Here is a 15,739-nt window from a genome sequence, read left to right as displayed (position 1 = left end):
CTTGTCCACAGTGACAATGCACATTATTCTGTTTCAGGATGATCTTCCCCAGGTGGTTATTGTGCAATGCACAGTGCAGCTTGAAAAGTTTCTGAGTACAATGACCAGCATTTATGATTTGTGAAGGTTCAAGAAAACCAAACAGAATACAACCCTGGACATCCCAAAAGACATGGCCTAAAAACTTTCCTAGCAGATGGCACTTACGTAGGTTCCTTAAATGACCTACACAAAAATTGCACCGTTCTCATGTGTCAAAGATATTGAAGGGAGGTATGATTATATCTTAGCTGACAGAAAACTGAAAGTTAAACGACCAATGATTTTATGTACCTCATTTGTATTTTTTCCACAGATCTCAGTGTCTGTCAGTCTTTTGAGTGTATGTAATTGCACTTGCCCAGTGTTGTGTTAATTAAAAGTTATAATATGCAGAAGTCACAAGTATTCTATCTCCTACCAAGCTATGTCCCAATCACCACCTCCTGATGTGATGAGAATTTGCATTTCTAAATGGATCTTTTTGGAGAAGAAGTCAACACAAAGAGAGAATCGCTGTTGCAGCCATACTGGCACTGTTGTGCATCATTGACAAGGCAAGGTAAATACAAAGCCACACGCCAAAACTGAAAGGGATTAATCTTCAAGCAATCTTTCAGAACAGCTACAATGTTTCTTAACCTGCATGCTTTCATAGCCATGTGCATTTCTGTAATTACAGCATCTCGTGCGGTTACATGTGCATTAGCTTACCTGCTTCAGCTCCATACAAGTCGTATTATCTTTCTCCCCAACCACTATTATTGTCTTTGCTTCCTTCTTCAATGCCAAAACCAAGTGGTGCCATTTAATACGATGGTATTTTGTTTTAGGATGATAATGATGGATCCAGCTTTCACTGCTTGCCACAATACACACAAAAAAATCATCTTCATTTCCTAAAATTTTTGAAAAAGGTGTTGGGTGATAATTCTTCTTTGAAGTTTGTAGTTTTATTCACTGTGACATTACTACATTACTGTCTTCTCTAATAAGCTCATTGTCTCTTTCCTTGCTGGATTCCTCAGAGGTCGCTCAAGCGAGAACACTATGAGACTCATGTTTGATACTTATATTTCCATCTTTATAATGTTTCACCCATCTCCTAGCACTGGTGGTGCCCATGCATACATCTCCAAAGGCACATTGAAGACTGAGGTGAATTTCAGCAGCACATTTTCCCTCTTTCACATGGAATTCAATGACAGCATGCTTTCAAAATGAAACATTGATCTTAGTCATTTTGGTAGTACTGCCTATGATGGCACAATAGATGCTAATAATGTCATAATATTGCAACATGTAATGTAAAGTCTGCAAATTAAAATCTCATTGTCATTTCTATTACATTGTTGGAACTGCAATTTTAATTATGGTTTGCTCATGACAGTATAAACGAGCATGCCAGGACACCCACAGTCTGTGTTTTTATTATTAAAAAATCATATATAGCTTTCTTTTGATGTTTACTGTCGGTATACATATAATGAGTTGAGCCGGTACCATATAGCTGCATAAGTGTGTGTGTGTGTGTGTGTGTGTGTGTGTGTGTGTGTGTGTGTGTGTGTGTGTGTGTGTGTGTGTTTTTCTCTTGTTCATCGCAGGACTTTTCTGAAAGCTAGAAAGTTTTCATTTTTTTTAAATGCCTGTCAATGACAATGCTTCTACTATTTGGTGAGACCTTACTCCTAAATTATTTGCATTCTACTAGAACTTTTCTTATGATATCTGTGTATACATACCTTGCTTTTATTAAGTGTTTCAATTAGCTCCTCATCATCAAGAATGTTACCCTCAGATGTAAACAACATTCTTAATATTTTATCCTCAATATTCTGCAGTTGTGTTTTGTCATTATTAATCCTAGTTATTAGCTCATTCCGTTGTTTCTCCAGATCAGGTCTCTCCAGACGGACAACATCACTGGAACACATTATTATATTTAAGTATTGGCATAATTTTACTACTGTGATTTATAATGAAGTCGCTCAAAGAACAGAAAGAGAAAATGTATAAGTTCAGCATTCTTATTTTCTATTACTTTTTACAAATTTACTGCAGAAACTTACCTCAAAAGCTGATCTTCTAGTCCTGAACGAGTAACAGTGAAATTAACAATTGTCACTTGTATGCACACTTCAGGAAGGTAGTGAGGATTGGAGAGCTTGGTTGTCATATAAAAACGGAAATTAGGATCATATTCAACATCTGAATCACCAAGATGGATGAGAAGTCTTCCACCCTATAAACCAAAGAAAAACTTCATGACACAGCAGAGTTATTTTATTCTCTTGTTTTCATATTGAAAGTAACAGCATTTATTCATTCAGATATTGTGATAGCTTTAGCCACATATAATTACAAATTAAAACAGTCATCCAGCCGTACAACGTGGAAGGTCCTGTGGAAGAAATAAAGACTAATGTTGCACTAGGTTTCTGGATTATGGTTTGAAAGCTTGGTGACAATTTCAGTCTTGTTTATATGCCTTAACACCTCAGCCACAATGGTGAGAGGTTATCAAAATTGAGATCTAATTTCACATTTCTGCTGAAGAAACATCTTTCAATAACACTGTAAATGGTTTTGATTTATTGTATTTTACTTTAATTAATGGTACCTCTGAGATCTGCCAAGACTGTACTGCCCAAGTAGTTTATTTATCAGATTACATTAAAAATTACCATTGTATTAATTACACACATTCAAATATTGTCTTCTTTCATAATTATTATTCTCATTCAGTTATACTAATAAAGTTTTGTAGGTTAAAATTAGAATTCAAGTAGTTGATATGAAAGGAAATTAAATAGACAGAAACTTCCAGTTCAGTACATATGCTCTCAATAACTGGGAGGAAATTGAAAGTTGTCTGTCTGAACATCTTATAACCACAGGAACAGAAAATCTCAATGCATTTGGTTATTAATTAGCTGGATACTCAAGCATAACCAATAAGGGTAAATGAGGAGTTGTTCTAGCCATTAAAAATAATGAAACTATTAAATTCTGTGTAAAAAAAGCAAGAGGATTATATTGATGTCTGGGAGGTTTCAGTGGATTGTTCAGCTGTTTCATCAGAAAAAGTTTTCTTCCTCCACTCACCAAGCCTATAATGGAACAGCACCCTTACATATTTGAATAAAATATCACTGATTACCAACAGGGTGCATAACAAGCAGAGTAAACAAAGAGTTAGTTCACACTTGACTGCAATGAGCCACTAGCGGCTGCCTAGTGTGATGAGTCTTGTGTTTAAGTTAAAAAGTTAATCACAAACAGTATCACTCACTCAATAATGTATTTTTAAATTGTTGGTGTGTGTAAAAGTTGACATGTTGATAAACAGTGTCTACATTGAATTGTGTGACATAATTTCATAGTACCAGAAATCTTACTCATCATAGACAGTATTTATTAATGAACAAAGCAGACCCTTATAATCGTCAGAAATGTTATCAAATCATTTTAAATGCAATAAAGGCTGTATTGTGTGCGAAAGCATTAACAGTCCAAAAAAAGCACACTTTGACTGCATATGGTGATGAGCAGCTCCAGATACTGAAACCAATGGAATCGATTTGTGACAGTGGCACTTCATGTTGAGTTGGATACGTTACTATAAAGGAATGAACAGGACAGAAACTGTGAACTTTGTTAACATTTTTAATTGCCTGAAGGAACTTCTAAATTATGCATAGGCATCAGTTATAAAGAACAGTGCTGTTGTGAACATTATTAAAATGGCAGGTAAAAACAAAACGGTAGTTATATTGTTAATGAAGAGGGAGAATTTGGTGATTGAGTTAGAGTATCATATTGGTGGTAATGATTCACTGTTGCAGATATTGAAAAGGAATGAATCACAAAACTGGTAAATTTTGTGCAAGAAGTTTAAAAAAAATCCTATCAGGAAACTCAAAACTCTAGCCAGGAAATTAGTGAAAAAACTGCTCCAATAATGGGAAAAGATGAACATGAAACTTAAAAAAATTGACCCAGAAACTAAAAAAGTTCATCAAAACTCATGTGATGAGCTTGATAATATTTGAATGGAGTTTTCTATCAAATTGAATCTAAACATGATGAACTTAAAATTGAAATTCAGGACCTGAAGACACAGGTTGCCAAACAAAACAACCAATGTGCTGTGACAAATGAAGGAAGTGTTAAGACAACAGATGTAACTCAATGACAATGCAACTGTTTCATGTAATGGCTGTACATGAAGCAGATGATGTTGAAATGGTCCAAGTCATCAAAGGTAAACAGACGTTTGAGAAAGTGGACTGAAAACTGCTCAAAAGCTATTCGATGTGGGAAGCTTGTTTGGCAAATGGTGCTCAAACCTTGTAAAACTATGTTGGTGTGGGACACACTGTCAAGATTTTGACTTCAAAGGCAACCGAATTGGTGGAAGACATATTGAATGAATCCTGTAAGCAGTTTAAAAACAATTATGTGGAACACTGTGGTCATGTAGCAAATAATTCTGACTTGTCTGCAGTGTATGACTAGTGAGAAATTATGGAGATTCAATCCGTCATGACATTACTGAAGAGTATGAAAGCAGAGCTATGTTTTTCACTGTGCTGAGGCTAAACTGTTTTTATTTGTAGATACATGAGAGAAGAAGACCTCTAGCAAAGTATAAAACCAGAACTACACATAATCTTGTAGAAAAGGCACCACAAACCAGTAATTGAAAGACCACAAAGACCTCCTGGCAGATTAATTTGTTGTAGCCTGCAGGAAAAGTGATGCTTCAAACAACTGCAAATTTTAGTTAGCAAACAATAGTTGGTAGCTATTGTGAGCTTAATATACTGGACTGCACTTGTTAGTTGCAGTGAGCTGGTAATAATTACATATCAAAGTGCTAGATAAAGCTTTCAGACAGTGTACCTTCTAATTCATATCCACATCTGTATCTGAACTCTGTGAACCAGTGCGAACTGCCAGAGCACACTCCACTGTACTAGTTATTAGGGCTTTATTTGTTCCATTCATACATGGAGCATGGGAAGAATAATGCCTTTGTATGTGCTGTAATTAATCTAATCTTCTCTTCATGATTGCTATGGGAGTGATTTGTATGGGGTTGTAGTGTATTCCTTGAGGTGTTATTTAAAGCTGGTTCATCAAACTTTGTTAGCAGACTTTCTCAGGACAGGAAAATGTAGTGCACTGTATTTTGCCATAAGCTACAACAGAACAATAAGCAGTAGTGCATTTAGTGAATGTTTTGTTTACATATTGGCAGCAAGGAATGTTAGGTCTGTCTTTAGTTACCAAGCTGATGTAATATTTTTGCATTTTCATGTTGGTGTGATCTCTAGTGAAATCTGATGTGCCAGCGCATGGAACCAAGGGAGACTGACACCATCGACTGACTCGCAGGCTGTGCTTGTCAACACGCTGAGGCACACACAAGTCAGCTATTGTCCTGCTACAGTGGCATCAGACAGAAGTATTAGTGTCAGTGATATTGAGAAACAGCTTAAATCATTAAAAAGTGAACAAAGTTCCAGGGTCTTATGGAATCCCTGTCAGATTCTATGTTGAATTTGTCGCTAAGTTAGCCCGTCTCCTAACTATCATCTATCATAGATCCCTTGAGCAAAAAACCATGCCCGGTTCTTTGAAAAAAGTACAGATCACACCTGTCTACAAGAAGGGCAGTAGAAGTGATCCAAAAAACTAACATTCAACATCCCTGACATCAATTTGTTGTAGAATTTTAGAACATATTCTGAGGTCAAACATAACAATGTACCTTGAACAGAGTGACCTCCTTCACACCAACCAGCATGGATTCTGAAAACATCAATCATATGAAACCCAACTTGCAATTTTCTCACATGACATACCAAAAGCTTTTGATCAAGGCAGTCAGCTAGATACAGTATTTCTTGATGTCTGAAAAGCATTTGGCTCCTACCACATCTGCACTTATTGTCAAAAGTGCGATCAGATCATATGGGTGGGGGAAGAGGGAGGGGGGGGGGGGGGGAGGAATTCATAGTGTGCTGGAGGGTCTGAGCCTCATGTCCTGGAGCTGCCTGTTTATTCCATCTGCCTTCACAGAGCACAGAGCACTCTTGGCATATTGTTGCAACTGCCACATCCTGTGAGGAGCTCAATTGGAAACCACCATCCTGGTTGACAAGACCATTATGGACCAGCATTTCCACTGCCTCTTTGATTATTGAGTACCAGAAACTGTTCACCCAGCACAGCACCCTGGTCTGTTCAATGTACAATAGTTTTAATGTTATTTTTCTCCAGAATCATGGCAGTCTTGGCCTGGGTGGTCCATATACATAAGGAACATTGGATTCTTTGTGTCTTCTCCTGGGTCATCTTCTTTCTCCTTCTTGCTTGGCTGGAGGGTGTGTCTCATCTATTTCTCTGAGTAGCCATTCCTGTGCAAGATTTCCCAAACATGCTGCAACTCGGTGGGTAGACTCTCCTACTCACATATATCTTGTTCACTGTGTACCATGGCTTGAGGAAAACTAGAGGGGTTGCATGTCACCTGCCCCATCTTGCGGTAGTTCATCCCTGCCAGCTGAGCCCATGGTGATGATAATCTGAGAGTCCAATGTAGGGTGTGCCAGAGAAACTGTATACACAAGGTGCCATTTGCATCTCAATGATTCAGTTTCTGTTTTCATTGTGGGTGTGTTGCAGCAGGAGTGTTGGTCAGGAGTGTTTGAAACTCCATGCCATGTGGTAAGTGTCGTTAGTAGAAAGTTAGAATACCAAGGAACTGATGAAGGATATGTTAGGTTCAAGGCAGTGGCAACTGAGTTCAGTGTGGATGAGTTCGAGGAGTTATTTGTAGCTATGGGGGTGAGCAGAGAAAATTAAGATGTCATTAATGTGCACTTAACAGTGATTAGGCTTGTAAAGTGTCTCGTTGATTAATCACTGCCATATTTTTCAGTCCATAGAGTATTACTAGGAATGTGCAGGAGTTGAGAGATCTGTTGTCCTCAAATAGTCTTATAGAATTTCCTTTTATCCCTACCTTTTTTTATGGGCAATGCTCCAGCACTGTCTAGAAGTTGAAGGACACTCACTTGTAATGTTTTGTCCACTGCTGCGTTAGCTGCATGGAGGAGAGCAGGTGCCAGGTGCTGTATTTTGTGCCAAACGGCGTCATATTGATGCAGTGGCTCATACCATTCTTTATATGTTAGGATCTATCTATGTTCTCATAGATAGATCTTAACACATGGTTTGTTTTGTGAGGGACAGGAATGCATTTTCTAAAGTGCAAGAAGCAAGGCAGGAAGCATTGTAATGACTTGAGTTATTTGCTGGTGTTGCGGGCTATGTGTGTGTGTGTGTGGGGGGGGGGGGGGGGGGGGTTCACTGGCCACTACAGTATGTGATAGGCATCAGAGTTGCTTGCATACACGTGTGGGACTTCTCATGTATCTGTCAGTGCAAATCACCACTGACAGAGTGAAGTAGCTGCCTGTCATCGCAGGTCACTAGGAGATATTGCTGAAGTGTGGCAACAGCTTGTATCATTATGACACATCTGTGCAAAACTGAACAATGGTCATCGCTGGTAGTGATGCAAGTCATCGGTGGGTGCAAGCATTGGTTTGTGGCCCGTGGTGGAGCTAGGGTAAAAAGCCCCAAAACAAACTGCTGTGTAGCATGGTCAAATAGGTCAGGATGGTTGCTGTTGGGGGAGAGATGGAATTTAAAGAGAAAGTCAACTCCTCGTATAGGTCCATTAATGTTGCTGATAGAAGGTCCGAGGGCAACGTAGTTCATCTATAAGCTGTACGACATGATCAACAGCATTGTGCATGTGGATACTAACATTGTTAGCTGCATGGAACTGCAACTTGAAGGCTTTGAAGTGTGGCTCAAATACTGTTGAGGCACCGTACATATATCTGAACCCATGTTGACAAGGGAGTATGTGTTTGTGGAATAATCACAGGTATACAGACATCCTTCAGGGGATGCTGACACTGTGGAAGAAGGATGACTCAATGTTGTGGCGCTGTTTGTCATTTGAGTATGAGCAGGGGTGCCGGCATTTGTGGGCAGTGTTGATATACTGCACGTTATACCAACAGTGGTCACAGTTGTAACATGAAAAATGGCATCATGGTTGCAGAACAGCTGTGTGTATGAAGAATTACAGTGATAAGGTGCATTAACTGTAGAAGATGTGGCTGGCATAATATCTTTTCATATGAACACAGAATGTCCACTGTCAATGAAACTTGCCAAGGTAGATTCAGTGTGCAAGTTCACTAATAATGGCTCCAATATCAACTGTTGTTGTGTTAACAGTCACTGTTTCTTGTGACACAATATTTGTGGAAGCATCTTGTTCAATCTTTCACACTGTTTGTTGTTGAAGGCAGTGAAAAAACTGAATGGTGGCAGATGTTGATGAATTCAGAGCAACATAGCTGCATGTAAAAGTGAATGAACAACTAAGTATTGCGTCCAATGGCTGCATTGTTACTGCACAATAAGGTGACTTGAGGTGGTATTTCATTATTATTGTGGTGTTCACTGTGACTGGAGCCACCAATGCAGGTGGTTTCCATCATTTAGCTGAAAGATAGATATTAGTAATATGTGAACACAATTGTTGTGGTATAAAACATTTATTCAGAACTGCACAATACAAAAGTGTCCATCATATCACATCATTCAACATGAACTGCCAATCAAAAGCACAAACACTCAACACATCCATTCGGCTGCTTTGGTCAGCAAATTCTTTTACTCCATGTACCCACATATTTCAGGAACTTGTAAGTCTTACTGAAAAATAAATGCCCTATCATAAAAATTCTATTCCTATTGATAATTCTGATAGTTACTTGTAGACTACAAATATATGTGTGTTAGGAGAGAAACAGTTACTTTAAAATACACTGTTCTTTCTCTTGTGTTACTCAACTGCCCATATATTGCCAAGGTCATAACATAAGGTTTAAGATATACATTCAAGTGAACAATCTCCACTGACCTTTGTATGCTGTATTCAAAGCAATCATTAAACTGACATATCTACACATTTTCCGAAGTCAACATTTTGATGAAGGAAGTGTCCACTGTGGATTGTCAGAATGGTATATAGGATTTATTGTGAAGACCTGTGACCTGGGTTATGCAGTGTCTTCATCAAAATAAATTGCAGCAGTGTTTTACCCCAAACTTATGATGTCTGTGGAGGTAGGTGGAACAGGAACAAATATTTCTTATAGTACGGCACGGGTTGAATAGCAGCTGAAAAATGGAATACAGTCAGGTTCTTAGTCTAATTCCCTTTGCAGAAACATGCAGAATAAACACTCATCCTCATGGTTAATTTGTTGCTTCTATACAGCAGGCATACTTAAACTCATCAAACTTGATTCAACTGCACCACTTGTGTAATATTGATGGTGCTCATTTATCCTTTCACCCATTCATTGTGTTCTGTAGACCACATCAAGAAGGAGGAACTCTAGGGATGTTGAATGATTAACAAATACCAAGCAAACTGCAGAAACTTAATTCGTGTACTCTATTAACAATAAACTATCACTCCATTACTGGATGCTATTCAAGCTTACATCAGTTAAGTCAAAACAAGTTAATCCAAAAGAAAGCTGCTACTCTGAAAAAAGCTGCTGACACCTCAGTTGAATTATATCATTGCTGATTATCTGCTTTTAATACCTTAATAATTGCATGATTACACTGGTATTTTTCAAAGAAAATAGTGACCTACATCCATAAATACTGAGTCCTACTCACAGTACATTACTATGTGTCATGCAACATTACAACAGACACTACTGCTTTTCATGTTGCTAACCGAACTTTCCAATCCTTGAGTATAGATATTGAGATAATTTGGAGAAAGTGGCAAATAATATATATTTTTTTGTTTTCTTTTGAATTAGTAGAAATTCCTAATAATTTTTTTGAATTTCATACGAACATGATGACTATCTTCACATCAGAGCATGTAACTCTACTCTGAACACTAGACAAGAAGTCAAAATTATTGTCTCTTGTACTGTGACCATGTATATGACAGTTCACATGAAAGTGATTTATATCATATGCAATAAAAACCATTAGGAAGTTAACAGCAATCTAGAAAAAGATAGATTGCTACTTACCATAAAGATAATACACTAAGTTGCAGATAGCCACAATTAAAATCCTTTTATGCACAAGCTTTCAGCCTCACACTTTTCATTCACACAAGCACACCTCATATACACATGACTGCTAACTCCAACAGCTCAGACAAGGAATGCAACTATCACATAAGATGGAAGCAGCAATGTGGAGGGAGCGGAGAAGGTGAAGGGACAGCAGTGTATGGGTGGGGGAAGAGAGGAATGTGGTCTGATAGAGTGTGCAGATCCAGAATGGCATTGGGTGTAGCATCAGGACGTTTTGGGGTAGGGAGGCACGGAAAATGGAGAGGAAAGGAAAAGAGTGGGGAAATATGGGTGATTATGTTGGCAGAGGGTGTCTAACAATGAGGGTGGGAGATGAGAATGGGGAGGAACTGATAGGACAGCAGGGAGGAGGGGGTGGAAACTGTGGGGTAGGTGAGGGGGGGGGGGGGTGGTGGAGACAGCACATTACCATAGGTTGAGGCCGGGAGAATGTATATGTATTATAAGGATAACTCAAACCTCCGCAATTCAGAAAAGCTGGTGGTTGAGGGGAGGATCCAGATGGCTTGGGTAGTGAAGCAGCCATTGAAATGGAGCATGTTACGTCCAGCTGCATGCTGTGCCACAGGGTGGTCTACTTTGCTCTTGGGTACAGTTTGGTGCTGGCTGTTCTTCCTGGTGGACAGGTGGTTGGTAGTCATATCAATATAAGAAGCTTTGCAGTGAGTGCACCAGAGCTGGTAAATGACATGGCTGCTTTCACAGGTGGCCCGATCCCTGATGGGGTAAGATAAACCTGTGACGGAACTGGAATTGGAGGTGCTGGCTGGGTGGATTGGACATGTTTGCTTCATTTCTGCTTCCTTTACACCACTCATGCCACAACGGACACCTGGTCCAAGTTTCTGCACCAGTCCAGAAAAGTGTAACTGCTCTGCCTAAAACCCAGTCCCACATCCCCTTTCTTAAATGCTGCGTAAACCATGGAATCCCCCTAAATGACCTAACCATAAAAATTCCTTTCTCTGGATCCCACCCCTCCTTTCACAATGACATTTACCATTACAGATTCTGTCAGACTTTGTCCCTCACAAGCCCGGTACTGCAAAAACACATCTAAATGGCACAGGCATCCCAGAACAACCTCTGCTCCCTCTGCAAGATACTGCTACTGTGCAATCCTGCTTCATACATTAAAATCCAAGAAACAGAATCCCTTGCTCTCCAGCACATGGAGGAGCATCCAGGCATCACTTGCATAAGTTATCCAACCTTTTGACATCCTGCTGCTGCCTCAGTTCATCATTTTACAGCATTTATTCTACCCAAAGGGTTCCTCCTCATCCTCCTCTCATAGCATCTAACCCCTGCCTAGCTGACCTTTTCAACTTCCCACATACCTCAAAACTCCCTGCCAACACTCCACCAAATATAGAGCTGAAATATTCCCTTAACACTGTTGTTAAACTTTCCAACAAAACCCTCACCTTCACAGAATTTCCAGTCCTGTCCAAAGGCCTCACTTTTCACTCTATACCCAAATTTAACCATGCTGATCCATGCAGTGGAGACACTTCTTTGCTGCCAATCCCTCAAAGCAAAGCCAACCTAATTCCAACATTGAACCCTGCCTCTCCCAGTCCATACCACCATACAACTGTGATCCTACCCCTCCTCCCACCTATCCACCAATTGGCTACATTTCAGAAATTCCTTACTTCCAACTTACCTTCTCCATTCTTCCCAAGGTCCCTTCCTCAGAACACCAGCCTCTCACCAGAAGAAAGAATAGCCATACACAACATCAAAACTAATTGTGACCTAATCGTCCTACCTGTAGACAAAGGTTCCAACATTTGTGAATCACGGTGACTACATGGAGGAGGGCTACTGGCAATTATCTGACTCCTCCATCTACAAACTCTGCCAGAGTGTTTCCATTCCAGAAGTCCAACACAACCTCCACTCTCTACTTAAAGCCTTAGGCCCTGCCCAGAACATCTCCCTTGAGTCCATTTCCCTCTTCACCTCTGTGACACCCACCACACCCACTTCAACATCCAAAAATCCGCAAACCCAACAATCCCTGTCATCCCATTGAGGCTAGTTATTGTGCCCTCACTTAAAGAATTTAGCCTTTCATTAACATATACTTCCAACCAATTGCCCATAATCTAGCCTCCCTCATCAAAAATACCAACCACTTCCTTCAACAAATCTCCACTCTCCCCACCCTTTATACCTACTAGATCCCTACTCATCACTGTTGGCACTACCTCCCTATACACTAACAACCCTCATGCCCATGGTCTTACCACTATTGAACACAACTTTTCCCCATGTCCTTCAGACTCCAAACTCGCTACATCATTCCTCATACACCTCATTAACTTTATCCTAACAAACAACTACTTCTTCTTTGACGGGAAGATATGCAAACAAATCTGTGGCCCAGCCATGAGCATCTGCATGGCAGCCTCCTATGCCAACCTGCTTATGGGCCATCTACAGGAGACATTCTTAGCCTTCCAAAACACCAGATCCTTAGATTGGTTCAGACTCAAGATCTGGACTCAGGGCCAAGACATCCTATATTCATTCCTTCACAACCTCAACACCTCTCCTATCAACTTCAATGGATCCTCCTCGAACCAACCTTCCAAGAGACAGTGACCTTATTCTCTCTGATGGCTCCACCTGCACCTCAGTCTACATTAAAACCACCAACCACAAACAGTATCTGCATTATGAGAACTGTCATCCCTTTCACACCTAAAAATTTCTCTTATACAGCTTGGCCACAACATTTCTGCAGTGACAGGAACTCCCTTGACCCAGTATGCTGAGGGTCTCATCAAGACCTTCACAAACAAGTGCTAGCCCCAAGACCTAGTCCACAAACAGATCTCTCATGCCATATTTCTCCTCATAGCCACAATCCTCCCACCAACCTCAAGAAGTTTCCACAAAGGAAGGCCCCCTTTGTCATCCAGTACTACCCTCCCACCACCCCCAAGAACTATCCACTTTGTCACTCAATACTACCCAAGACTGGAACAACTGAACCACATACTTTGCCACTGGTTTGATTACCTGTCATCATGCCCTAAAACAGCAGACATCCTATGTAAGATCATTCCTACCCCTCCTAAAGTGGTGTTGTGTCACTGACCCAACTGCCACAACATTCTAGTCCATCCCTGTGCCACACCTAATCCCGACACCTTGCCAAAAGTGGAAGACCCAGGTTCATGACCTGCTCAACCAACCCACCCAGTTCTTCCTAATCCAGTCCTGTCATAGGTTTATGCTACCCGATCAGGGGCCAAGCCACCTATGAAAGAAGCCATGTCATTTACCAGCTCTGCTGCAATCATTGCATACCTTTTTATATTGGTATGACTACTAACCATCTGTCCACCAGGATGAATGGTTGCCACCAAACTGTGGCAAAAGCAAAGTAGATGACCTTGTGGCACACTTGCTTTAGTTCAATGGCTGCTTCAGTACCTGAGCAATCTGGATCCTTCCCTCCATCACCAGCTTTTCTGAACTGTGCAGATGGGAGATATCCTTATAATGAATTCTCCTATTACGTTATTATCCTCGCCTCAACCTACGATAACATAACTATCCCCACACTCCCAATCCAACAGTTTCCACCCTCTCTGTCCTATCACCTCCTTCCCATGCTCATCTCTAACCCTCTTTGTTTGCCACACTCTGCCAATGCAACAGCCCATCTTTTTCTGCTCCTTTCCTTTTTACACTTTTTTAATCCCTTCCTGCCCCACAACCTCCTGACACTGTGCCAGTTGGCATTCTAGCCCTGCACAGTCCGGCAGACAATGATCCTCTCTTCCCTCACTCTTACTACACTATCCCTTCCCCTTCCTCTTCCCTGTTCTCTACAGATTGCTCCTTCCATTCCACATGATACTTGCATTCTGGCCCAAGCTGATGGATGTGGCAGTCATGTGTGTGAGATGTGCTTGCTTGTGTGAATGAATGGTGTGTGCTTCTCTTTCTCTAATGAAGGCTGAAGCTGATAGCTTAAGTGTAAGTCTGCAACTTAGTCTTATATCTTTATGGTAAGTAGCAATCTATCTTTTCCTACATTGGTGATATTCCTGCCTGGAGCTTCCATTGTTTAAGAAGTTAATGTATTTGAAAATGAGCTCAAGAGTTCAAAGATCCTTATAAAGGCTTCTGGAAGATTCATAGCTAATTACTCAATACACACAAACACATATACCTGCTCAGTTACATTATCATGTTAACTCAAGTGGTGTGAGCGGTTGTGTAGAAGCCTGTGAGGGAAGAAAGGATAGGGAAGAGGTTTGGAGATTGCAGATTCCAAGTTCCTGTCCCATTCACTTGCATCTTCCTCCTCTCAGCTGCCAGATATCCTTCCCTCCAACAACTCTTCTCCTATGTCCTGTCTGATTTCTACCTCACACTCTCCACAAAATATAACTGCACACCTCAGCTGAGTTACAGTGCTGATAATTGTAGTTGGCTGAAACAATGTATATGTGTAGTGTATGAGTGTATATACTTGAGTGTATAGGTGAATTTAGTAGCTAGAAGGACATGAGTCGAAAGCCCAGTAACAAATCTTATTAAGTCTTCTTCATATGTGTATAGACACTCAAGAATTCAGTTATACACTGAGTTATTAATTTACTCCTTTTATTATTTATATTGCACCAAAGAATTTCTGTTACTACATTTACTTGTTCTGTATTTATTTAAGTTTAAATATAGTGTATTGGTGCCTTCTAAGACTCCGTAAGTGTCCCCTTACTTCTTATAACAGCTGAAGTAGTTGATGTCTTACGTGAACTGTGTATTTTTGCCTCCTCAAAAACTGCCTCAACAGTTGAACAGCTTCATCTACATCTATACTCTTCAAGTCACCTTGTACAGTGTGTGGTGGAGAGTACTTCTGGTGCCACTATCTTTTCTCTCCATTCCCAGATTCATTCGTAGGTGGTGTGTGGGAAAAACAAGTGTCAATGGACCTGCACGTGTGTTCCAATTTCCCAGATTTTGCTCACAAGATGCATGTGGCCAGAAGTAACTTGTTGTTCAACTATTATTGGAACATAAACATTTGAAATTTCAACAGTAGACCACTTCATAATGTGTAACGTCTCTCTAGTAGAGCCTGTTAGTAAAGTTTGTTGACCAACTAAATGATCCTGTAACTAAAGATGATGTTCTTTGTTGGATATTTTCTGTCTCTTCAATTAATCACTGTGGTAAGTATATTTTCTTTAACTATAATTCCTCGATTGTCCATGCAGACGTCTGAGAATGGTCAGTAGCAAGACAAAGTGTTACTTCCAAATAACTGAGTGAATGTTATATCACAAGCTTTAAAAATTTTGTTGATGTAGTGTGTCATTGCTTCCTCCGATTGCTTTGCTGTGAAAATGATAAAAGACACATTAGTTATATTTAAATTGGTAACTTACCTGAAATGCTTAACTGTATGAGTATTCCCTAAAAAGACAATGGTCTTGTTT

At 40.1% G+C, this 15,739-nt stretch overlaps 1 protein-coding gene across 1 annotated transcript in view; it reads right to left on the bottom strand.

Moving 5' to 3' along the window:
- Nucleotides 1–15,739, bottom strand: part of LOC124795954 (dynein axonemal heavy chain 6) — a 1,096,896-nt gene that overhangs the window by 260,061 nt on the left and 821,096 nt on the right. The window contains exons 52-53 of the mRNA XM_047260034.1: nucleotides 2,109–2,281; nucleotides 1,782–1,962 (exon numbers count right to left, since the gene is read on the bottom strand). Coding sequence (XP_047115990.1) covers nucleotides 1,782–1,962; nucleotides 2,109–2,281 — 354 coding nt within the window. The remainder of the gene's footprint in view (nucleotides 1–1,781; nucleotides 1,963–2,108; nucleotides 2,282–15,739) is intronic.

This window comes from Schistocerca piceifrons, chromosome 4 (genome assembly GCF_021461385.2).
Source record: "Schistocerca piceifrons isolate TAMUIC-IGC-003096 chromosome 4, iqSchPice1.1, whole genome shotgun sequence".
In the NCBI taxonomy this organism is placed as follows: domain Eukaryota; kingdom Metazoa; phylum Arthropoda; class Insecta; order Orthoptera; family Acrididae; genus Schistocerca; species Schistocerca piceifrons.
This window is presented reverse-complemented; position numbering and strand designations above follow the sequence as displayed.